Source organism: Tinamus guttatus, unplaced genomic scaffold, assembly GCF_059628265.1.
Source record: "Tinamus guttatus ecotype Peru unplaced genomic scaffold, ASM5962826v1 Tinamus_guttatus_pri_ptg000240l, whole genome shotgun sequence".
NCBI lineage: Eukaryota > Metazoa > Chordata > Aves > Tinamiformes > Tinamidae > Tinamus > Tinamus guttatus.
In genome coordinates, this window is record NW_028288774.1 from 13,197,094 (window position 1) to 13,223,940 (window position 26,847).

The 26,847-nt window shown below is 34.3% G+C and overlaps 1 protein-coding gene across 1 annotated transcript; it reads right to left on the bottom strand.

The window, feature by feature from the left end:
• On the bottom strand, positions 1 to 26,265 carry DCDC1 (doublecortin domain containing 1). Its single transcript, XM_010226644.2, is given in 6 exon segments — positions 1 to 74; positions 77 to 157; positions 11,558 to 11,714; positions 12,166 to 12,306; positions 14,013 to 14,180; positions 26,206 to 26,265. Coding segments are annotated over 6 exon segments (681 nt in total).
• Between the last annotated feature and the right edge of the window lie 582 nt (positions 26,266 to 26,847).

Here is a 26,847-nt window from a genome sequence, read left to right on the forward strand (position 1 = left end):
CTACCCTGTGCAGTTCTTAAACACTAAAATCGAGGTCTTCTCTATATTTTTCTTTATGCAGTTGGATATTAGTATTTTCTTCGCTTGACATCATTACTAAGAACCAGGCCATTCACTGCCCAAGTTACTTTCTTCATTAATGACAGATGGTCAGAAAGAAAAAAAAGTAAAAATTAAAACCAATATTTGGCTTCAAAATTAAAACAGACACATCATGCTCCCCTTTCCCTATTACCTTAATAATACACACTGGCTTGTCTCCACTTAGATGCTGGTATTTTCTGAAATGCTACCACCAGCTTCCTACTAACCGTGACATAAGCTGTAGCAAGCTGTCTGCAGTGATAGCCTGCATAAATCATCATTCCTGAAGGGAACAGATGTTCAGGGTATGAAAGAGTAATACCACAATTTAGTCATAATTAAAATTCACCTTAGCATGCCTCTATCAATGAGCAGAGAGGAACATTTCTCACCTACAAAAATGAAATGCTTCTCATTTCTTCTGCTTCAGAAAAATTAAACTTGATCTTTTTGAACAGTATTTGAGTTGCATTCTGACATTACATCATGAAAATTACATTTTCATTTCACTTAAAACTATTGCTTTTTTTTAAACCCTAGAAAAATGACCTCTAAATGATGTAGTGCTTCTACATGAAACATATTTGCAATTAAATCTCAAAAAAGATTGCAGTACATTGCATGGGGAAATATATTCAGAAGCCATCAAACCGAAGACCAAAACTGTGTCAATAAATTCTTTATAATAGTAACTACTCAGCCTGAACTCAATATGTATATATAAACCTGGGACTGAAACTCTCTAAATTTATTTAGTAATAATCCAACACCACTAAAATCACATTAGATGATTAACCTGATTAGAAATATTTTAACTGCCACTAACACTAATGGAATTTGTCCATACATACATGGCAATGAAAATTGAAGTCTTACAGTGCTATTATTACAATTGTCTTACATGTTAGATGAATGACAGTTCTTTTGAAAAAGAGGTTCAATTCACAAATCTTTACTGCCATGAGGCTATTTTATTATGAAATATAAAGCAGCAGTTCATTATTCTAATGCATACACCTCCCTCAAAACCACAACAATGTAAATGGCTAGGCTTTTTATGACAACCTGCAGAAGTTTCAGGATAAACTTCATCTTCCCATTGACAATGATATTGGCAATTAATGCGAAAACAACTCATTTAGCTGAGATTTAATTTTCCAGTTAAAATACCCTGAGTGACTGTCTACCTATGGAACCTCCAACTCCTTTCTGAACCCAAAGGATCAGATCTTTAATGGTTTAAACTAGCTACCTTTAATTCACTATAGATGCACTCATTTTCAGAGACACAAAAAGAAAATTTTATCTGTTAATCTAATAGGGGTCATTTTGAAAGCAAGGTTAGCTCTTAGCAAATTTCACTTTAGAGTTTTTACAATACTGGAAAGCTCCTGTCTTCCTCCATAAGAATGCACCTAGATTGGTATTCTAGTTCAAACAATGAACTATTCTAGTTCAAAGCTATTCTAGTTCGAAGACTGACATTTTTAAGTGAGCATCTGACAACGCATTTTGGCTTGTTTGGCAGTTTCTGATCACGCACATTGTTCATTTAGTTTCGTGCAAAGAAAGTCCAGGTAGTCCAGAGGAATACCTACAGCACTTCATTAAGCCTGCTGCACAGACTAGATAGCACAGAACCAATCCTCTTAAAAGGTGTGTAGTTAAGACATAAGGTCCATTGCACTGATTATTCCATAGATCTGTTTATACTGTACCGCACGAGCTGCTAATGTGGATGTAGCCTCATTTTCCTGCTCCACTCCCTAAAGCCCTTCTTTTTCTAGTAGAATTTACCAAATTTCTCCTATCTTTACTTTTGAAACAGCACACACATACACTTACAGTTGCCAGGAAGGTATTCTGTGGTTACTGTGAAAACTGGCATGTCAACATGATGTGAAATTGTTAGATATTCATTGCTAAAACTCTAAACATTCCCGTTGCCACAGACCAGGCTTCAGTATCAGAAGGCTTTGCTAATACTAACTACACTGAGTAGACTCTTAGGATCCAGTCAGCCTTTTACCTAGCAGACATGAAACTAAACTACCAAGTAGAATAGAGAAGTACCAAAAACATCAATTCTTACTTCCCATAGCTAAAAGTAACAATACTGCATTGCAAAATGCAGGTAGGCTTCACTGAATTGCTTTAACATTATGCATGTTTTACAGTTCTGATTATTAAAAATTTGGAAACTGTTCACCACAATTGCTTTATTATTTATATAGAAATGTTTTGCTTTAGAGTAGGAATATCCAAATAGTTGGACAGGATCACAAAGAACAACTTGAAATAAACTTTTCTCTGAAAAAGCATACTCAAGCATCAATCAGTTATCCATATAGAAAGATTACTTGTTTTATCTTCACAAAAATAACAATTTAGGTAGACATTTTAATGATGCATAACATCTTTTTTGTTAATAACAACTATTTGTTGCAAATAGCTAGTTTGGGTTGGCTAGGGAGGACATACTATCCATTCAGCATAAAAGATAGCCTGCTACTTCTTGGAACCTGCTGATGTGGGGACTAAGTGGTATTAGACTGAGGTCTCACAAAGATGCATCTGAAAATTTGTATGATCAGCACATCTTGAATTTTACCTTCTTGGCACTTCACTATGAATTCATTTCTGATTACCAAAAGGTCTTGTTGTAAACAAGAAGTGGGGGCAGTAAGTCTAATGTGAATATTGGTTGAAAAATTGTTCACCTATGATTAGAAAACAGATCGAGAGCTCAGTTAAGCAACATGAATATGTAAAAACACAGATTAATTGTCATTCACATATTTTTTGAAATTGGTATATTTTCAAAGAATCTGCAGAACGTGCTTCAGCCTTGGAGGAATATACTCAACATACATTGGTACACCTTTTTTAAAAAAAAAAAAAAAAAAGAAATTATGTCAAAGTATACCATCATTTTAAAAAATTATTCTATGTTAGCTCTTGAAGTGATTTAAGCTCAGCAAACTAGCCAGTAATTCAGTACACAATGTGTATTTGTGTACTGAATTACTGATTTGCCAAATTGCAATTATAGTAAAAACTGAATAAGCAGAACATATTATCTAACCCCTCCCTAAAAGACAGTAACACAGTTACTGATAAGTGGCTATGAATGTTTAATCATATCAAGACAACCAAGTTACAGTTCAAATTCTTATGCAAAATGAATCCCTTCCTCCAGCAAAAGGCTTCTTAATGGCAAGAAAACAGTATACTGATTCATTATAAATGAAAAGTCTTTTACAGAATACTCATTGAGTCATACAGCACTTGAATTTTCCATTCACATTTCCTATCCAAGTATTGATCATAACACTCAGTCTAGGCCCAATTTTATGCATTACACACATTTCTCAGTACACTGAACTCGTATCAAAACGTACTACTCTTACTACAGCTTTCTTCAACTCCCAATTCTTATCCTTTTAATTTCTAATTGCCTTATATGTTTACTGTATAACTACATTCACAAAGCTTTTGACATTTTTAAATGGTAAAAAATAACGCTTGTAAATGATATTATAGTACACAAATATTTCTCTTTAATGAAACTGATTTGTGTATGTACCCATTCACCATCTTTACCTTTTCCTCAAGTTTACAGAAATAAACACCAACAATGTCTGAAGCATTGTTACTTAATAATCACGTACACCTAGAATTTATTATCTGCATTATATTCATCTATCAAAAATGACATTATTTTAAGTTGATACTTTTTAATATTGTGAAATATTGAGTGAAATATTTTAAAGGTACTGTGCAGAATGTAGAAATCAATCTGAAATATATTTCATGTATTAATGCAATTATATGCTAATGCAATAAATACAAAACTGAAATATATTTTATATATTTATAATATATAATTATAATATATGTTATAAATATAAAATAATAATAGTAATATATAATAATACATAATAATTATTTACAGAATATGAATACGCAAAAATACACATGAAGACCTTGAGTTTTCTACAATCTAAAGTCTCTTGTAGTAACAAGATATAATGTTGCATTCAATTTGTACAGATGCCTCTGTACCTGGGGTAAACGCATTATGCTCAAGTCACATTCCTGTGTTGAACTAAGTTTACAGTCACTCCCTTTAAATTTCTTGTTCTTTGTTTCTGCATGTTCTGAAGTGTACTCATTTATTGCCACAGGCACAATGGCTATATTTAACTAATAATGACAGCAGTTGTCATTAGATTTTAAACTCACTAACACTAGTCTGACATACTTGAAATATGTCTTCATTTTAAATTTGATTAAAATTACAAACATCTCATCTTCTCTGCCAAAGTGTTTCATTCTCTTGCTCTGAACTTCTTTATGAACCCTTTTCCATTAAAGTAGGTCATAGCCATAACACCCATTTAAACTGAAGACAATTTGCAGGTGTAAAAATACTTCTAAGTACATTTCAAAAAAATACATATATATAATTTAGGTTCATCACACACTTTCTCTTGATAGCAGTCTGAAATCTAGAACTTACAAAAACCATACTATTTTTCTCAAAATTATTAATTTGTTAATTTTGAGAAAAATAACATTCAATGCATCACTAAAAATTAGAATTGCTAATCGTCTAATATTAAAATGGAAAATTAATACTAAAAGCTAAGCCAAAGTTCCCGTTATTATACTTGAGCAGTTCAGAAGCAACATATGTAATTTCAAAAAATTCAAAAGTTAACGTGTCAATACAGTTTAGAAAATTAATTAACATTTATTAACCTCATTTCATGTCAATACATCGCTTATTTCCACTCAAGTAAATCTGTATTTATTTGAGGTACTGAACAGGCATACCTGACAAACAGAAGAAAGAGGATTAGCCTTTAGAAGACTGTAGCAGCAATGTATTATGAAAAAATGCACGGATTCCACCCGCAAAGTTTTATCTCTCTGTACCCCAACCCAAAATTCTGATAGGCTTATAGTTCACCATGCTGACAATTCTCTTTCATTTGGCACATAGCACAGCAAAAGCACATCTGAAAGCAAGAGAGAATGAGAAATGGAGCGAGTGATAGAGCAAATGAGAGAGAACAAGTGAGCACCATAAAGAGTTAAGTAAGCCCTGGCGAGAACCAGCCAAGCAGAGCCAACAACCAATTTTAGTTTGTGTGGTTTTGCTATTAGGGTTGAGACTTGATGACAAATAATTTAGAACAAATTTTTATTGCAATCAGGAGGTTAGTTGTGGCACAGTACTTCATGTTTTTTAATCTTTTGAAAAAAAAAATCTTATTTCTGAAAAACAGGCCAAGATCTTTAGTTAATTCTGGGTCAAAGTCATAGGCCAAAACATTTTACAATTCCCGGGTCTTAGGAGAAATGAAAAGGTCTTGAAGTTTACTCAGGAATAACACTCCTGGATAGGGTAGAGAGCATGTTAGATTCCTCAAATACTGATTAATTTAAACAAAGCTATACTTTTCACATTTAGTTCATGCTGTTTTGTCTGTATGCAACTGCTTTCACGTTGTTTTTATTCAAGTCATCTAAGCCATATTTGCAAAGCTATTTTTTAGCCTAGAAAATAGTACTTTGTTGAATTACAGAAGTGCTAACTCATTTGGCATGATCTACGTTCCCACTGCTTCTGCTATCATAACATACAGAATATACAAAACCCTCCTCGCTTATAACCTAAGGACCTAATGCAGGAAGTCTGAAGATAGATAAAACACTCCCCTTAAATTCAACTGGACTCTGGATAAAGCATTAGAATCTGCCTCCTGCCATCATCCCCCAAAGATAAAAAACTTACATTTTACTCTTAGCTGTCCTAGAAAAAACATAGTTTTTCCAGACACTGTAAAGAGATATCTAGGCCACTTTTATATTGAACATAGTGGATACTACTCTATCATCAACTCAACTCCCCTTTAAAAAAAATGAACAAACCAAAAGGTTCTACATGAAGGCTTTCGTCGTCTTTGTTGGTTCTGTTTAGCAGCATATTATCATTGGAATCTACTCATTATCTAAGTTTCATTTACATAACTAATTTGCATAATTAATCATATGCTTATATAGATTTTTAATTAGAGCTTTGTGAATTGTAAAGAGAAAAAAAAATCCAAATAAACTGCTCTGAAAAAAATATTCTTTCTGGTGACTTTTCTACCCTGATTATGAACTACATATATATTACCACTTTTGTCTGCTTGTTTACAACTTCTTTAAGTAATTGTGTCTCAGTCTATCAAAACTCCTGAGTTCTCTGATAAAACTATCTGGTCAATGTATCATGACAAAAATATTATTTTCAAATCAATAACATTATCAACTTAATATTTATCATGCAAAATTTCTCATATTTAGGATACAGCTACTTATTTAATAAAAATGTAACAGAACTTAACACTTCAGGGGAAAAAAAAAAAGCTTGACTATATGTTTTCTGTGGCTATTGAATCATCATTAAGACTCCATATAATTGTTTGTGGGGACAAATAAATAAATAAAGTTTGCTCTGAAACTTTCTGAGGTAACGCTGTATTTACCTTTTGCTGCTGAAGGAAATAGTTCTTTACCAGTGAATTAGTCTAAAGGACAAAAAGACAGAACATTAAAGATGTGATCATACCACTACGTTCCTGCATAAACTCATGGGTTCAAGCCCACTGACTAGCTAGTAAGAAAATGCAAATAACCTTGACTTCTAAAATACCTCAGAAATCAAAATACTTCAGTCACTAAAAATGGGGTCCAAACAATAAAGGGCTAAAACACTCTTACAGTATAACTCTTCTAATAATATTCAAAGGCCAGAAATCTTTCAAACTAACCTTTACTGCCACTGAGGGACAATGAGTAGAGAGTTTTAGCAGTACAATTTCTAGTGTATCTAGAACAAATACAACAAATACATACCGTCTTTTTTTTTAGATCTTCAACCTATATTTTGAACTCAATGTGTGAGAAAAGTAAGAACCATATTCAGCAATTCCTCACATAAATTTCTGTTATGGCACACCCTTCCTTGGCCAGACTGGTGAACCCTAGCAGACTTTCTCAGAGAAGATTCCTATTACATTCAGATTAAGGCAGTGGAGTATCTTTCATGATCCTAGCACTAGCCCACACCCAGCACACCCACCTCAACACCACACAACATTTTAAAGTTGTGCTGCCTCAGGAGGCCTTTTATGCACTTCCTGGCCTGTTCCAGAAGCTTCTAGCCAATCAGAGCTCACACTCAGAAACCTTTCCTTTTATGGAAGGCAGCTGCCCAGAGAAAAGCTGTTCTCAGCTGGTTCTTGCTGGTTTTAGCCAGTTCCAAGCAGCTGGCTAGTGGCAGCTCCCTAATGGGAGCAAGTGCTGTAAGAGTAGAACAAAGCCCTGGCAAAATGACCCACAACACTCCATAACAGCATATATGTTTTTGATAACTTTCACAGTATGTATTCCAATAAAATATTGTACAATAATTATAGGCAAAAGAGAAAGAAATAGCATTAACCTCCACTTCTCTAGAGGATTTCTGTTGTTTTTTTTTTTTAATATGATAGACTTTAGTTTTTCTGCGTTGATCAGGGAAAAAACATAATATTGTTATTTAGGCTGATGCTTGGAACTGAAGTGTTTCTAATGCAGTCAATAACTAGAATGGTGAGAATCATAATTTCTGTGACACCTATACCCTACTAGAAAAGGTGGCCTATTTTAAATGTGCTCACACGTATTCTTACGAATTGGGGCCTGTCATACCAAATTATTTCATTTTGGAGATCAAATGATACCTAGGTGGTATTAAACAGAAAATTTCTCTTAATTTAAATATAGACCTAAAAAGCAACATTAAGAACACTTATCACTTTTTTTTTTTTTTTTCCTTAGGGGCACATTTTTCACAGTGTCTGAGTTAAAAACAATAATAGTAATTTTAAAAAGACCAAGCTATTTAGGCAAAGTGATAGAAATGAGAGCATTCATATACTATTTTTTCTTGTATCTGTTGCTTCTAGACAATAGGAGTTCGAGTTCACAATTACTAAAACGTGCTAAAGAAAAGAAAAGAAAAGAGAAAAGAAAAGAAAGCCTTTAGAAAGTGATTCAGTTTAAGACTTGCACAGCGAAACTAAATGTCTCCATGAAAATGATCTAGGTGTGAACTAGACAGCTTCCATTATAGTCTGTGAAGAGCTAGGCAGCTTAGTCATCTATTTAGACAAATGCTTAAGATCACTTCTGTGAAGGCTTCTGCAGGAATCGCTGAAGTTAGTCGTAGTAGCATAGTGAATTAGACCTACATGATTTTTTTTTGGATTGCAGTTTCAGTCTGCAGTTGCTCCATCAGATCAAACATCTTGGTCTCTAGCTTAGTATCTCTGAATCACAAGCAGGTAGCTTGCTAATACAGATGCTGAACATTACTGGACGGTAGCGGTTAGAAAAGGCCACGTTTTGCACAGTAGTATGACTGATAAATGCAGTCTTCTCATCAAAAAGGGACAGCCTATCGATTACTTTATTGGGCAAGGTTGCAGATGTAACTGTAGAAAGACCTTAGTTGAAGAAATCGGCAGCTAATTTGGCTGAATTTTTCTTCAGTCACACTTTACATAGGTATCCATATCACATGAAGCAAATCGTTATCTAGACCATACACTTAAGACAGCATTTACACTTGATGCAGCGTTATTAATACCGATATTGACAAAGATGCTGATCTTGCAAAAATTTATCTGTATATGTGTGAAAAGCCTCAACGGTTTTCATGCAACCATTTGTACATATTTGCAGGGTTAGAGAATATCACTGATCATCCATTCCCATGCAAGAAGAATTTGTTACTGATGTTTGACCTTGTCACCTCTGCATCAGGAATTTAAATCCTCAAAAAGTATGTATGTATTAAGAAGTCATACTTCTCTATGTTCTTTTCCCAGTTTTGGGCTACCGAAAGAAAATATAAAACCTGTACTGTCTGTCACTATACTTCTCTAAATCTATCATTCGGGTAATATAACAACTATTCAAAAAATGTAAGTGCATTTCACACACACTACATAAATATTAAAAATATAAGCAAAAAATACTATAGAATATCTTATAGATAATAATATAAAGGTTATTTTAAACATTGGTTCTGATTTTTGAGCACATTAAATTTTACTGTTATTTTACTGTTATTTTACAGTTAACTGTTATTTTACAGTGTTAAAAATCTTGTTATGCACACTGTAAAAATGCCTGTTTTCTGATATTGGTGGCTTTTCTTATCATAGCAGTGACTTTTTCCTGTTATACTTACCCTTTTAATGGACACACAATATGTTACTCTGTGCCCAAGTTCACCTACTCTTTCTTTTCTCAAAAGACAAGGCACATCTGCCACCTGCTCTAGTCTGTGTCCCAGCAACAACTGTCGAGCAGCAAAAAGATTGATTATCAGTCAAAAACCATTCAACAACACCAGATTTTGGTAGGTTAAGCTTGCTGATCCAGCAAGAGATGGTGTGAAATTTCCAGTAATGTGTGCCAACATTTTGGTGCTAAAAGAACAGCAGTGCATGTCTCAGTGAAACACAGCCAAAGATATGCAGACAAAGCACGGAGTTTTTGTTTTAAACTTGGCTTAAAAGAGGAAAGAGAGAGAAAGAAAAAACAACTGGCTTAATGATTTTGAAAATCTACTATAACACTCAGTCACATGCATGGAAAAATTATGATAAAATTATCAGTGAAAAATTTCTAACAAGTTATAGCAGTAATAATTTGTAGTTTCAATATTTTCTGCAGTATGAAACTACAATTATACTTTATTGAACTCATTTCATTCCATGAGACAATCAAATTCCATACTATTTTAAAGCAGTGTATCCTACACTTACGCGAGAATAGATACAAGGATCCATACCTTCTGTTGATGCACAGGCCATTTGTTCAGGCATTCCAATCAATGGAATGGTGTCATATTCATAATAACTTTCATGCTATCAAAACCTGCACATTAAAATGATAATCTAAGACACATGCTTACTACCATAATTAATAATGTTTTATGGTAGCATGAAGAAAATGTATGATATATCTTAAGTGACAAAAAAAACCTCATGAATACTGCAATGAATATGCAAATATACTCCAATTTTACAATCTACTAAATATTAGTCTTCTATGTATAGACATATAGCTCTAAAACATTTGTTTTCTTAGGCAAATTGCCAAAGGACTGAGTAGATAACTTCTTGAAATGACATTTATATTAGGTAATATCAATTCATAAAAAGAATAGAATTCATTGTCTGAATAGTCTGAAATTCAAAATGAAAGATTTAACACTAAAATATGTGTAGACTGCTTTTCAGGATAAAAAATGCAATTCAGATATTGTGTATTAAAATTCAAATGCTTGTTTCTTCAAAAAACTATGTAAGTGCAAAGAAATATAAAATAAGCACACTAGTTGAATGATTTCTCATTTCTCTTTGTCATTCTTAGCTTTTTTAATAAAAATCTTATTATATATTTTTCTGTTCCAAGATTATATAAATTAGAATATTCCATATAAGGATAAAAATTTTATCCTATTTGCGTTTCTCATTGTAATATACTAAAATTGGAGATTGATTCTACCTAAACGTATAGCATCCCAGTAACCATATTGCTTTTTATAATGCATTTAAAAATATAAATAAAGGTTCTTTCTCACAAACGCCAGTTGAATTAATGGCTTAATAAAATACGTGATTGGTATCTTGAGTTTGATTTTGAATACTGTTTAATTTATAAAATGTTTTCACAGCTTTCCTGCAGAAAGCTCAGGATGCACTTCATCATCTTAAAATAAGACTGAGGATAAACGTTTACATTCACATTTAAAATGTGAACTATTAAGAAGTGGTTTTCTGCCTTTGTGGAAAAACAACAGAATTACTAAATTGGTAAAGGAATGAAATGGAAAGAAAAAAAAAGTTTATAGTAATTATTGTTAACAATACTGAAGAATCTAAAATAATAAAGCATATTCAAGTAAATAATCCCTATTGCTATGTAAAACTTGCAAAAAATTATAAATGTTTCTACAAACAGCAAACAATTACATTAATGAATTTTCTCCTATATTCTGAATTATTTTTGCTAGTGGAAGCCTAATTAGTTATGTCCTTTAGATGTCACTGAAACCGAACAGTAAATTCAATAATCTCTTTACATTTTCACCATTTAACCTCCTGCAGGCTCCCTAATGTCTATTCAGATCTATATTAAATTAAGTACCAATGCTAATGAAGGGCAATAAACGTGGCTGTCAGTAGATTTTTCTTTCATTAAGCACATTATCCTCTTACTGAGCTGTAAATGAGTAAACATTAGTTTTGTTAAACCATGCAAAAAGACAGGATGAAAATGATTTTTAATTGCACCCCTTAAGCCATTTGCTGGGGGTTCTCTATTTTGTTTCTGTTTTGTTTTGTTTTTACCTTTTTTTTTTTTTTGAATGGCTCTGAAAAGCTCTCTCCAGTTGAAATACAAACGTCGACATCATGGGGTATGTCTTTGGGTTCTAGTGCTTCGGTGCCGCCTGCCAAGAACACTCATCGTGCAGCCATGTTCAAATTCAGCTTTTCCGTGCACTCCTCCAGCAGCTAAATGAATGCAAGAGGTAAGGAATACTGATTACAATATATTTATTTTATGATCAACATTTAGTCAGGAAAATCAAAATCAGAAAGCAGAAATCCACTCTAAACTAATATACAAAACCACAGTTACATCACTGTCATTTAGCATTTTTGTGATTTTTATCAGAAGTCATAGGATAAGAAGATGAGGAAAACAGAGTAAATAGCATATAGCATTAGAAGAACTGTTTTAAAAGGATTTTGTTCTTGTATTTTAGTGCCAAATAATACTGAACATTAGGAACTTCATTAACTCTTATTTTACATAGTTTTTAGAAGAGCTGTTAACAATTTGCACTTTTTAGGAATAGTATACAAAGAAGAGTTTTATGTAAGCATATTTCATAGCCAAAGAAAAATTATATTAGATTTGAATCAACTTTATGCGTGCAAGAAAACTTCCATTAGGGGCTACTGGCTTAACTGAGAACACAGAAACTTTAGCAAAGATGTTTCTTGGGCGAGTCTTGTAAGCAATGATTTTGATTACATTTGGCTGCCTTTTAATAACTTCGCATAACTTTGCAGATGCCTTCTGGGCATGGTAGAAAGCATTCTGTTGAGGGGAAAAAAATACAGTTTAGAATACTTAATCAAATCTAATATACTTAGTCCTCTTTTTTTTCTTCTTTTAGAATTTTATAATAATCATTTAAAAAGAGAATCCTTATGTATATTATACTTTTATATAGTTTAAGAATTTAATTCCTAGGGACAACATTAAAATATAGAAAATATGGAGAAATTGGACTGTTTTAAGTGAAATGGATTTCATCTGTCCCAAATTGAGTTTACTTGAAACTTTATAGAATACTTGGAAAGTAGTTGTATAACTCCAATATGGATTCTTTTTATGAAATATCTTAAGTTCACAAGAAAATAAATCACCTAATTTTAAAATGTATCTCACAGAATCAGCACAATGAACTAATTAAAATTAGTTAATTAATTTCCAGCTGAAAAAAGTAAGAGCTGATATTGTCATTACTGAGGCAAAATTTCCATCAGATTGACAGGAATTATGCCTCTACAGTGACTGCAGAGTAGTAGGGCTTACTGTTAATTGTTTCCATTTCTCAGATTCCAAAACATATTCAATACAACTGGCAGAATAAAATTAAATAAATATTCAATAAACCACTCTAAGGTTATGCCTAGCAAATATATATATGTATATTTATAAGAAAATGTCATGTTTCTGCTAGAACAGTTCAAACATACAGTCTCAATCCTACTCTGTGACAAAAGGTTTCCAAGCAGAACTCAGAAGTTGCTTCAGGTCTAAGATTTTAATTTCTCTCACATGAAAATCCTTGAAAAAAATTCCATTTGCTTTAACAAGCACTGAACTGATACTTTAAAAATATTGGCATGTAGTTAAACTTACATGATAGATATTTTAAAACTTTCATATCTCTTGAATGACAAAATGGCTATATAAAAATCCTAATCTCAAGGTAGCTATGTTGAGAATGCAACCATAGAAATAAGAAACGCAGAATGTGGCTTTTATAAGGTACTATAAAATTTCTTTTTGGTTTTGTTATTCAGAACTTTCATATACTGGGGGACAAATATGTTAGAGTACACATTTTATCATACACATTTAGCAATTAAAAATACTATAATAATTTTGGAGTAGGACTTTCAAGAAACATTTAGAAAAAAATAAATTTGGAGCCGTTTAGATCCTGATGGCTTGAGGTCATGTCTACACAAACATGGGGACAACATTGTACCTATAATCATCTACATTTGTCTGAATTAACACCAATTTCTTTACCCAAAATGGAAAACACTGCCAACTGAAAGCTTTTGATGAGGAGATCTAAATTAAACATTCTTTAATACACTTTGGACTACCATGTCATTACTTCACTCACCTTTATGGTACATTGCAAAATCCAAGTGTTCTCCTGCCTTTTTTTTCCAGTCAGACAGAATCAATTCATTCTTGGTTTAATTGCAGAGAATTACTTGCTTTCTTACAGAAAGACAATCTGATCTTACCTGATCTACTATTAGGCATATTAAAAATTCCTAAGCCAAACTGGGATGCCTACCTTTTTTTTTTTTTAATCATTCCAATTGTTTTCAGAAATGTTTGATAAAGTCAATATAGTTAAAAAAAAAAGAAAAAAAAACACAGATGAATTGATTAGTTAAAAAAATCTAAAGCAAAATTAGCAAGGTCTGTTTCAGAATATCAGCTGAATCATCATTACAGGGGACTGAGCAGCAGCAGTCATGATTAAAAGCAACAGAGATGAGCTTTGATTACCTTAGTTGACCTGTGGGAGTACTTTTGGGTCTATTTCTCTTGGATGGTGACATAAGGCAGAAATTTTCTGTAGTGTTTGATTTGTAGCTGTCTAAGTCTGATACTCCATCACAGCTCTGAACTGATTTTGTTTGATGTGTAGAACAATCCTGAAGTCTTGACCTTCTTCATATCACTGCTGATGCAAACAATGTTGTGGATAAATAGAAGTTGTCTAGACCCTTGCTTTCCTTCAGTACTTTTAACAGCTATTCTCACATATGGAGAGAGGCATTTTCTGAAGTAGAAATACATCTTTTTGCTCTAGTCTTTCAGTTAGTTCAAATAAGTAATGATTGACTGTGAGAAGTTAGGAGAATACAATCCTGTATGCATGAATACAATCCTGTTGCATGAAAAGCATGCAACAACTTAGTTGAAGTTGGAAAACACCTTACGAAACTGCTAATAGTTTCATCCTGTTTCTTATTTCCACAAACAATAACATTATTTCAGAATTTAACTCAATCTTTGCATAAGGTAAGACCAGATCTGGAATAGCAGAAAATGCTGTAGGTCGGGATTATCGTGAACTATGGTTGCTATTTCAGCTATATTACACATAGCTATATTTCAGCTATATTACATCTTCCTGCATACAAAATGAACATAAATTCTCATAAAAATAAAAGAAAGAAAGCCTCATTTGCACAGAAACATTAACAATAATGAGAAAGAAAGCCTTCAGCTTTCAGTTTGAGGGTAATATTACTGGGACAAAACTATCTTGTACCACAGGCCAAAAGTGTGGATGAAATATTGACTCATACGGAGATCATATAATCCAATTTTATCTAATCTTTTGGAGGATCTTAATCACCACTATTAAAACTTTGCCAACAGCAAATTCAAAGCTCAAACAGAAGAAAGCAAGAAAGAAACTGTATGTGCTCAACTCTTCATTCTTTCTCCATATCTGTGTAACTCTTAGGTGTCATAATATTGCAATACTAATTGCAAATTGCATAAATGATGTCACAGTGAATGTGAACTACAGACTCTGTGTACATTGCTTGCAGTGTGTTTGTTATAGAAAACCTTACACTATAATACTATATATACAGGAACCCTAACTATTGGATTTCACTCGAAGGAATACTCTTTAGTATTATGACTCCAACCACATAAATGCTGTTTTGGATATTGACTAGTGAAAGGGATTTTTTTGGAAGCGGGCTTTTTTCTACAAGGCTCCTGTTAGCCATTTCAGGGACAAACAATTACTACAAAGCCAGAAACAAATTTATTTATGCAATACAATCTAATGACATTAGATTTCATTATCGATTCTGCAGCTGAAACTTTTCTTTATTTCTACCTATTACCATCAACTGTTTTGATGAAATACTGACATTACTGTTAGCATTAACTGGTGGTGTTCACATATAGCAACAAAACTAATATATAAGTGGTCTGGTGTAGCAAAGGGCTATTACTTTTCAACAATACATAGTCCCTATCTCCTATCACTAAGTTACATAAGGCAAACAGAATACTTAAAAGAATATTATTACTGTTGTGGCCCAGTCTTTCTCCAGCTTTTTGTGCGTATGCATACAGTGTTTGTAAACCTTAGGGGACTGTTGCATACACTCCAAATCTTTAACTGAGATTATTTCAAAATGATTACCATGGAATTACCAACAGCAGTTTTACTTACACTGCTGAGCTGTTTTACACTTTAAGAAATCTCAAACTTAAGATATAACTCTATTGCCGATGCAACACCATAATCAACACCATAATACAAAAGTCCTCACATGTGAAAAACTCATAAAAAGTTTATTATGAAATGGTATTTAGTAGTCAGGAAGAATGGCTTGGTACTCCTTGTTAAAGCAATGTTTCCATTTAGTATTTTTAGGCATCTGCATAATCTGTCCAAGGTGGCACATACGCATGTGGATACATTTGTGGCACAAGTAGAAAGCTCCAGACAGAGATACAAAGGTGAAAGGTAACCAGAAATTAAAGCAGGATAAGAAAATTAAAAAAAAAAAATCCTTTAAGAACACTAAAAACTTTTCCCATTTACAGTTGTTTGTTCATGACATAAGCACTAAAGTCTTAAGAAACCAATTTGCACTTCTTACAAAAATAAATTTTACTCTAATGCCTGTTGAATTTATTTGGCTCTATTAGTTTATAATTTTATCCTGTTTTTGTGCTGAAATTTTCTCTTTATTAATATTTAGCTAGAACACATTTCAGTATACTTCCTCTTTAAGTTGAAAACAACAGAAGTAAGTATCCCATTCACTTTTCTGATACGTGACTCTACCTAAGGCTAATATTTTTTTCTCTAAGTGAACAGCTACTTTAACAGACCTTGGTTCCGTAACAACAACACAAATTGTAGTTAGCACACAGTTTTGGATGTAAATTCAACAGCAGGATAATGAGTTGCCTCGGATTTGTACTGACTATTGCTTAGTACCTTCTTATGCAGAAGCCAAGTATTTTTAAGGATTTTAAGTATTTTAATTACTTACAAAATACAACGAAGTACATCAGATACAATGGCCACCCTTTAGCTCTTCATTATTTGGTCATCTCTCTATTATATGTAGTTACCCATTTTCTCCTAATTTATGTACTGAAACTGCATATTTGTGAAGCAGGTATTATCTTGCTTGGATTTTTTCAGTAGTTGTTGAAAAAAAAAAGTGATATATTTTAACATTCTCATATCTAAATTTACATATTCAAATTTACCTTATTCTTATTTTTGCAATTGTACTTTTTGGATTTCTCAGAACAAGCACTATCTGGATATTTTACCAGCTGTATAAATATATACATTTATTATATATAAATATATCTTTACATTTATTCATATAAAAAAGCATTTAAAATGACATAATGGCAATACTAAATCTTAAGCATAAAGGAGGGGTTAAGCAAAACTTATATTTATTTGTTTTCAATGTGCATTGTTAAAATATCTTTCTCCAACAACCGTATGTCTTTTGCATTTATTTGCACTTATATTACTGTTGCAAAACATGCATGTACGTGCCAGATAATCTTATAAAGGTTGAGCTTGAAATACATTTTTATATGATTAGAAATATATAGTACATAGGTATAAAGTCTTATGTTTACAGGTGAGAACATTTTAGCAAATTTTAGCAATTTATAATTTATTATTTTATTAATTATGTACACAAATACCAATTTCCTGGCAGTGTTTCATGATTTATGGTCCTGAAACATTTTCTGGGACATGCTTGCATCAACACCATTGCAACATTTCTGACAATTCTAACTTTAATTTTACTATACAGGAAACCTACAGTATTCCTAATTTACCTGATATAAAAAATAGCTTAATCACAACCCCTTTTAATACATTTAAAAGATTTAGGAAATTGTCTAATAATTCAGCCAGTAAATGACAGTTCTATATACATCATCTCTATTACTTTAGGAAGGACCTTCTCCAACAAATACTGCCATAAACCTCACATCTGTTTAACTACTGCCAAGTAAATCTTGCTATCCTTGACTCATATAACAGTTGCAAAGCAAAAGTGATGGTTGTTTAAGTTACTAGGAATGCCAGATCTTCTTTTGTTCTGATACTCTTTCTGATTATGGTTTATTACAGAGCTGCAGTCCGTGCTAAATGAGTGTGTCCTAAGGAATAAAATAATACTTACATGCTGTGTGTGAAACTCACAGCCCACTGAAATTGTCAGGAGTTTTGCCAAAGGTTTGAATGATTTTTTTTTCCCTAGATCTCTGGACTGATGAATAGAAAGAAATTGCTTCCCTTTTTCTCTCACTTCCCCTACTGAAACCCAGGCATCTTATAGACCTTTGGCTGTGAAAGACTTTTTGCCAGTACCCCCCAACCACAAGGAAAGAAACGATACTGCTCACTTTGCCATATGGTGCCTAATGCAGAAAGCAGCATTTTGTCAATAATCTTGGCATAACACAAAAATCTGATAACTTTTACTGTCTCATCTTACTTAGTCAATAAACCAGACAGCACCCAATATATCTGTTATGTCTCCCCCAAGTGACAGAGAAATGAGATTTTGTCTCAGGACTTGGAAGAGAGAATCTACTCTGCAGAATGAAGCTTCCAGGGTAGGGAAGAAAAAAATCAGTGTGAAAAATGAGGACGTACTTTTCCTTGGCCTCACGTTTGGATTGTGAAGATTAACTGATATTTGCAAGCTGTTCTCAAAACAATGAGCTCACACAATAAGGTAAATAAAAAGATGTAAAATTTCTAAGCTCAGGTGTCACTTACACTTGCTGATAAAGTGGCTATCATCTGCTCCTGTTATTCTTTCTAGTTCATGAACAGAGAAAACAAGGGTAAGAGCACCTTGGGATCTTAAATGGCTGTAAGGACCCTGAGTACATCCTTCCTCTGGGGGTTTTGACTGCTGGGCTCAAGCCCAACTTAGAGATAGAGCAGCTGAGGACTGTCCCTCCTTCCCTCTGGTGGCCATGGAGGAGCTGCCAGACAGCTCTGTGGGGACACCTCAGCTGCGGCCAACTCCTGCTTCTTGTGGGGGCTGCTTTGAAGCCGAAGCTCTAGTACTTGGCCTTGCCAGAGCTTCAGCTGCACCTGTGTCACAGCCGTGCCAGTACCTGGCCATGGGCCCACAGATCTGAGCTGGGACCCTGACCCACGCATTGACTTCCTGCCTTGCCCCAGCAGTCCAAGGGTTCTGTATTACTCAGGTTACCCTCTCTGCAAGTGATCTTGACCCTGACGTGCTCATGCACAACCTTGGCTTGACCTTGGACTTGTATTTTCGCCACAGACCTGTTTGATGATCCAGACTCTCAACTGAAGTGGGCTGCCCCCCTACTCATTTCATTTGGGGACTGGAGGACTGGGCCCTTCTTGGCAAGATCCCAGCCCCAGCAGCCTTGCTAACAGACTCAGCTCCTAGTTCCCCACCCTCACTGGGCTCAAACATCTTCCAAGACACAATGGGATTTCTTCTCCTGAATAATGTATGCAGTACCTTGTAATTTGTAATCCTTATTTTTTCACTGATATGAAATTACGGTGTATCCTCCTGGCTGAAATCAATTATTAGCACCCTGACCTGGCATTCCAGCCTGCCATATGACTGAAAAGGAAGAACTGGTATCTAATGACAAGAAATGTAACCAGACAAAATTATTTTGAAGATTCTATGGAATCAGTTTCACGTGGATCCAAAGTCAAGGATTCGCAAAAAGCTCAAATGATTACAATTTTAGCCTTTTGAGATATTTTTCCCTCTGTTTGACTGAAATTGAGAATATTCTCAATTGAGAATATTGAGAATATTACATTGAGAAAGCAAGAAACTCTTTTAACTATTTTAGTTCTGTCAAGGTTAGTCTGAGTAATTGTAGTAAAACATTTATTCAGTTTTATCTTGCTTCAAAGTAGCAAATTAAACTTGTCACAACTTGTAGATAACTTATCACAAAGGAGCAAATTAACATCTTATCTTGGCAAATGACATGAGTGAAAAGTTGCAATGGTTTTACTTAAATTTTTTGCCAATATAGATTGCACATCCATGTGGCATGAAGACATTTGTAAAGTTAAGAGCTCATCATATTTCTGTGATTACGCACATGCCATATTTCCCAAGCACTTATTAGATGTCTGTTGTTTGCCATTTCCTGTTTAAAAGTACCAAAGATTGTAATTAAAATGAAAACATAAGCTTTTTGCAAATAGGCAAGACTGGTATTTAAATGGTGATTAGGAAATTGAATCAATCTTGTAGCATAATCTTATCTACAGCTTGCATGAACATAGGAAGTTTCATTTGGATGCAAGTATATTTTGTTTGTTTCTCCTTTTAGAAGACCACAATTTCAAATTAAACAGGAAATTTGAAGGTTGCAATAGAGAGAAAAGATATTTTCTATGGACTTAGAATAATATGATTATGTATTCATAAAATAAATAAGAAGCCTCTGAATTACAGATTTTAAATAAGACCACCTCTTTTTCCTGCCCCTCTCTGTCTCTTCTCTTTGGAAGAGAACAAGAATTGTGTTTCAAAATTTGCTTTTATAAGGAAGTCATTGAGAACTCATGAGCTTTTTTTTTCCTTTTAATAGATATGCTTCTTTTAATTAAGTAAAAAGAAATATAATCAATTTTCATAAAAAAAAATCCTGAATCCAGGTCAGAGTTTTACATTAACCTAAACAGATCGCTGGTTTTTGGACATATATCCCATATAATATGTTATCTAATATTCTACCTATAGTTGCTTGACACAGATTGGTCAGTTGAAAAACGCTAAAATTATATTTTTTTTATGCATGAGATTTGCCACCTTATGAGTAACAAATAAACCTTTCATTTACAGTGTTACTGTAAAAGCTCTACTGACAAAAATTTACAAAGTAAGCACAAACTGTTAAACTGCTTGTTTAAAAATCATATTAAAATATATTTGGATATTATGTTTTTATTTCAATGAAAAGAAACAAAGTACAATGTACATAGTCAATTATACAATTTATCTGAGACAAAAATTTATGAACTGATCCCTTGAGCAATTTAGCAATAGTGCTAAACAAAACTAATGGCAGTAATGATAAAGCAAAACTGAAACAGGCCTTTATAGTTTAAGAGCCATTTGCTGAAACAGACAGCAGCTTACTATAAAGCATAACCAACCAACCTTAGCATAACCTTCCAACCTTAAGCATTCTGTGATTCTGTGATAACAGTGTGCCCATTAACTTCACTGAGAATAGAAACATAAATACTTCCTTGCAGGATCAAGGCCTTGTTGTACATTTCTTAAATGGATCTTTGAAAGTATATTAAATTAGTATTTTCAGAGTTTACAAAATGTAGATGTGCCATCATGTCTTATAAATCACCATGACAAGATTTAAGGAAGGTAGATAGTTCTATTACTTGTTGATGTAGTTTTATATAAACAGTGCATATAATTCTCTCTGTGAGATTACTATTGCCCTTCAATTCTACATAGAGGCAACAATAATTCAGTTGTGAATAGTTTTATATGCCTTCAGGAGAGCCAACCATGCTGCAAGTTCAGTTTGCTAATGCTTAACAGACAATCCACTGCTGAAAGACTTTTGCTCGTACACACAATAAGCATAAATACAACCATTTATTTGAGGTTTTTCATGACAAAGTCTGGCTGTAGAGATGAGGTACATGGCTTGGTGGATGAGACAGGACAAGATGAGATGCCTCGTTTGGTGCATGGGGGGAGATCAGTGGATGTTGTGTGTCTCTTCTTCAGTATAGCTTTTGACACTGTCTCCCATAACATCCTCATGGACAAGCTGATGAAGTATGGGCACGTTTAGTGCATAGAAGGTGGTCTGAAGAGTGGCTGAACTGCAGGGCTCAGAGGGTTGCGACAAGCAGCATAAAGTCCAGCAAGAGGTCAATCCCTAGTAGTGCCCACAAGGGCCCAATACTCTTTATCATCTTCATTAATAATCTGGATGATAGGACCAAATGCTCCCTCAGCAAGTTTGCCGACAGTATAAAACTGGGAGGACTGCCTGATTCACCAAATGGTTGTGCTGCCGTTCAGAGAGACCTTGACAGCCTGGAGAAATGGGCAGAGAGGAACCTCATGAAGGTGAATTCAGCAAAGGGAAATCCAGACTCCTGCACTTAAGCAATCTGAGTAATGTTCCCCTCTTATGTATTTCAACCTTCAAATGATTTTGGCCATGTGTTATCCTCAGACAGTTTTATTAAGTGATGTTACAAATTTTATTTTGTCTTATCTTGGTATTCAGCTTGATGATAAAGCAGTATGATCTGATGGCTAGCTGACGTCAAAAGAGGCAGACTTCCTTCTTCCATCTCTTCCCCCTCTCCTAGACAAGTTCTGCTGCCTTCTCAGCGCTGGCACTGATGCATGACAAATCTGTTCCAGGGAGCTAAATCAGGAAAAGTGTATTTTTTTTCCTAGTAGAATTAGATTTTTTGTTTATTTACCTCCATGAATTATTTTATGTGGTCACCTGAATGGCAGTGCTGGTGCAAAAGAAGCAGGAGGAGTTTGTGGCTGGAGGTATAGGGAAAAAGGAATGTCAGAAGAATTTTATTGCTTTTAATGACAGCATAGCTGTACCTTCAAAGAATACCTTCAGTTGAAACTGGAAAGAACACAGAAATTTTGCTTAAACTGGGACTAAAGATTATATATAATATAGAAATAGATAATATAGAAATAGATAATGTTATAAGTTTAGATAATAGAAGTGCCTGATATTCTTTACTGTAATGCTAAAATGCTTTTTAAAACTTCCCTTCATACTTAGAAGGAACTTTCATCTTAAAAACAAACTATGTAATGGAAAAAATGGTATGATAAACTACACTCTACCTCTAAAGAAAATAAGTAGAGACACAGTTACCCCAGTACCCTGTTTCAACAAATACATAGGAACATACAGCCAGTATCATGAAAAAGCCAATTAGAATGAATAATCTAAATACCAAAAATAAATACGTCATGTAATATTTAAATTTATCAAGAAGCTACTGCTAGCATACACTATGAAATACTGTCTATCCATCATGTTTACAAGCATCACCGGCACCAAAGTTGTTGATCTGTCGTGTTGAATGTTATTTGTCCATCCTATTCATGCTACCTTTTCCATTTGCAGGAAAACAGTATGGGAATTAAGACTTTTCTAACACAGCTTCTGAAAGAAAATCTCTTTATGATGAAAATGTGGATTAGAATATACCATATCAACAGAGCATTACCACACAATGTTAGTTTACTGTTAAGCTGGATCCTTAATTTCAAACCGTACTGTACTAATAACTATGCAAAGAAGCATAGGTACCACTTATATGAAATGCCCAGGGGTATTTATAAAGAAGGTGAAAAAAAAGATGAGAACAGTTGGTTATTGAATCCCAAGTGCCTGGCTTTTAATGCTTTTTAATGCACAAGCATTAAATAAGTATTCATAAGAAAACAGAAAAAAAAAAAAAAAAACAGGCAGGATACAGCTCCAAGCTAAAGTACAGGTTATGCCAGGGTGTAACCTGAATATGTCCCGTGACCCAAGAGTAACTGCTGAGCAGTGCTAAGAAGGAAGCAAAGGTGTGAAAGGTGTGATAGCTTTAGCTTTCCCCCGGTTAATACAGGCCTGCTTTAAACTGATTGACATTGCACTTTAAAGACAAAAACTTCAAACTCATGAAATCTTTCAAATTATCATATTTGATGGCATTTCCATCTCTTGACTTTCCTACACCTGCAGCACACTAGACAAGGTAATAATTTATGATAATTATATGAAAATATATAATTAATATTCACCTCTCATTTCTCATCACTTTAGATGATTAGTAATGCAGAGTAAAAATGCTGTCAGATTTCTAATTGCTTTGTAATGGGCCTGAAGTAGGGAAATCGTTCAAGACAAACAATCTGTCACTTGTCTGTTACCTTAACTATCTATCACTTAAAAAAAAAAACCCAGCTCATTAAATACATTGCTAATGAACAACAAAAGACTGTACTCAATGTGCCCAGATGTACCTTTTTAAACAATATTGTAAATTGCTAAAATAATTCCCAAGACATTTTCCATCATTTTGTGGAAATTTAATGGAAAACATATATTTTCGGTGCATGTTACATCTCATTTGTTCACATCATTATGACATTTAGTCTATCTCACATATCTCCTGGGAGACAAAACTTTTTTTTTCTTTTTTACTTGACAAATGTGACCCATTTAAACAAATTCCGGAGGAGCTTAACACTCAGATATCTAACATACTTTAAAAAAAAAAAAATAGGATTGTTCCGAGTTGAACAAATTATTTTATCTTTGGTAGTGAAAGAAGTGTTCCCAAGAAAATAATTCTCTCTTACACCATTCCTTGAGTCAGCTCTGACAGAACAATTCATTTGAAAATAATCCTCCTCAGTGTTCTCAGCTGAACCATCAAAATTAACGCAGTAGTCCAGGAGGAGTATTGCCAAGAGGCTATAATGAAATATTCTATATAGTTCCCATTAATTGCCACTTTAAAAATTAAGCCAGAAAGATAGAGAAGGAAAAACACAGAAATGATTTAAGAGAAAATGTCTTTCTGTTAAAAAATTACAAGTATTCAGTCTCTTAAATTTAACAGAAATAAATATTCAGTGGCTGTTTGTGTTGGTATTTATTAATGCTAAAAGGCCCTATAATTTAAGGCAAAGGATGTAGTAAGAATTGACAGCTGAATACAGAAGCCAGACAAAATCAAATCTAGAATTAGGCACAATTTTTAACGTTAGGATAATTAGCTATTGAAATAGACTGTCTCGGAAGTGAGGAATTTCTCATTTTCTAATGCTGATACGGTGTTCCAAAATATATAAAAGTTCAGACTAAGTAATCTGGTGCTTTCTTCTGGCTTTATGGCTCTCATTTCTTCTCAATCATAAAATACAAAAGCAGAGAAGACTCTAATACCACATTAAAAAAACAGGAATAATATAGATAAAAAGTTAAGCTAAGAGACTAAAACAGGAATAGTGTTTCCTATTAAGAAACCAAAATACTGAAATGCATGCTTAATGCTGTTCAGATAGGGACATAGTTGTCCAGATGGGAATTAGTTCTATTGAATAACTTTTCAATTATACAAAGATATTAATCTCAAAATTCCTTATTTCTTATATTCTTCCTATATTTTGAATGTTCTAAATGGTAAATAATCTTACAGAGACTTGCCTTCTGATTTGCATAAATATATGCTTACTTGCATCAATCTTTTGTATATTTCTATAGCAATATAAAACTAATACAAACAGAAAAGGCATAAAAAAATTTACTACTCTAAATTAATACTGTGAATACACTTTGAAAAATAAAGATTCTTAATTTTTAAAATAAAGTTTCTTAAAAGAATAAAATAAAAGTCACCTTATCTTTTATTGTATTAATATACAACACAGTAGCCCAGGGGATTGCCACGTATGAGTCAGAAAATTCTTTCCTTATACTCTTATCACAACATAGCACAATACAATAAAACCTTTTAATAAAGCATATAATAAAATGATAAATTTTCCTCAAAAGACAAAACCAAACAACAACAAAAAAAAAAAACAGTCTATGTATAAATTATCTTACATTTACTATGGGAAGATGACTTTAAAACATTTAGGTGTTCAGCTGAAGTGAACTTAACAGCACCTGCATATACTTAAATAAATTCTGAGATATACGTGAAGATATACAAGGAAATGACAAAATATGGGTTTATATAGACTTGGGTCTTCTCTCTCATACCTTCCCATTACAACAGCCCCAGATCCTCTCCATGACCTCAGTCCTAAGTACACCGCAAGTTGCCTCGTTTTTCTCACACAGACTGACTTACAATGCAAGTTCCCAACGCTTCCCATGGAACTTGCCTGCTTTTGTTTTGGTTACAGAAGGGGGAAAAGCAGAAATTCCTATGGCTACTTTGAACTACCTGCTCTAGTAGCAACTAGGAGCTGCTAAAAGCCATGTCTGATTTATCATGGATCCCCCTCTCATCAGAACTATTTGATTTTAACGAATCTGGAGATAATGTTTCATACGTTTGGTTTGGAATCAGTCCAGTCAACAGCTTCAAAATTTATTATGCAGACAGGCTACGATCAACTAAACCTAATCCCCCAAATGCCTGAAAACGTAAGACTGTGATTTCTCCCTGAAAGGAAAGATAATTCATTAAATAAGAAACTGAGTCACTAAGAGCATAATATCAGGTAAGATAAACCTATAGTGGCTCCTTTTTTGTAGCTCATGCATTTTTGCAGTTCACAAGCCTTTAAGTATAATATTAAACAACCTATTTTGCTGCTAAGCAAGTGTAGGGAAAAAAAGATTGACCTCTGAAATTGTTCTGACTTCAGAGTTATTTCAATAACATTTATATAATTAATTTTGTATCGACCATAACGTTACAGAGAAGTTTATTACTAGATAGAAGTGCTCATGGTTTTTTTTCTGTGTTTACACTGCGTTACCAACGGGATTAGAGCACCCAAACCTGCAGGGGATTCAGCCCAGACTGGCCTGGCATCTCCGCCGCTTCCTCTTCACCCCCTTCCCGCCACAACACCCCGTTTCTCCACGTACCGGCACCCCGGAGCGTCGCCGCCACCGCTGCGGCCGCGCCGAAACGCCGCCGGTCGCCATGGCGACAGCGTCGGGCTCCGCTTCCTGCCGGTGCCAGTGCCACTAGTGCCCGGGCGGAAACAGGCAAGCCGGAGCGCGAAGGCCTCAGGACTGCTGCCCCTGCCGCGCGCCAGGCGCTGAGCGGTGTCCGAGGCGTGTGTAAGGAGGGGAGTTGTTTCCTTCCGGACGAGTTAATCCCGCGCACGGGGCGCTGCCATTGCCGGTTCCGAGCGCGGGGCAGGTGGGTGCCAGTCGTGCTGTGACGTGGGGCGCCCTGCGGGCCCCCCGCGGGGGCGGGTTCGGCGACCGTTAGCGGCCGTTAATGGGGGCTGTGCCGAGGTAGGCGGCGGGAGGGTAGCGCGCTCCGTGCTGGGTGTAACGTACGTGTGACTATTGGGATTAACTTTCTCGGTCTTATTCCAGGAATGGCAAATTAAGTTTTCACGTTTTTATATACTTATTTTTCTAAGATGCTAATTACAGTATTTCTTTTGAAGTGTGTGTTATATACTGCATAGGTAGGTTAAAATGGTTTATAAGATTAAAATGTGATTCAAAGGAGTTGATGGCGGTTTTAGGCACGATACCCTTAGGAACAGGGAA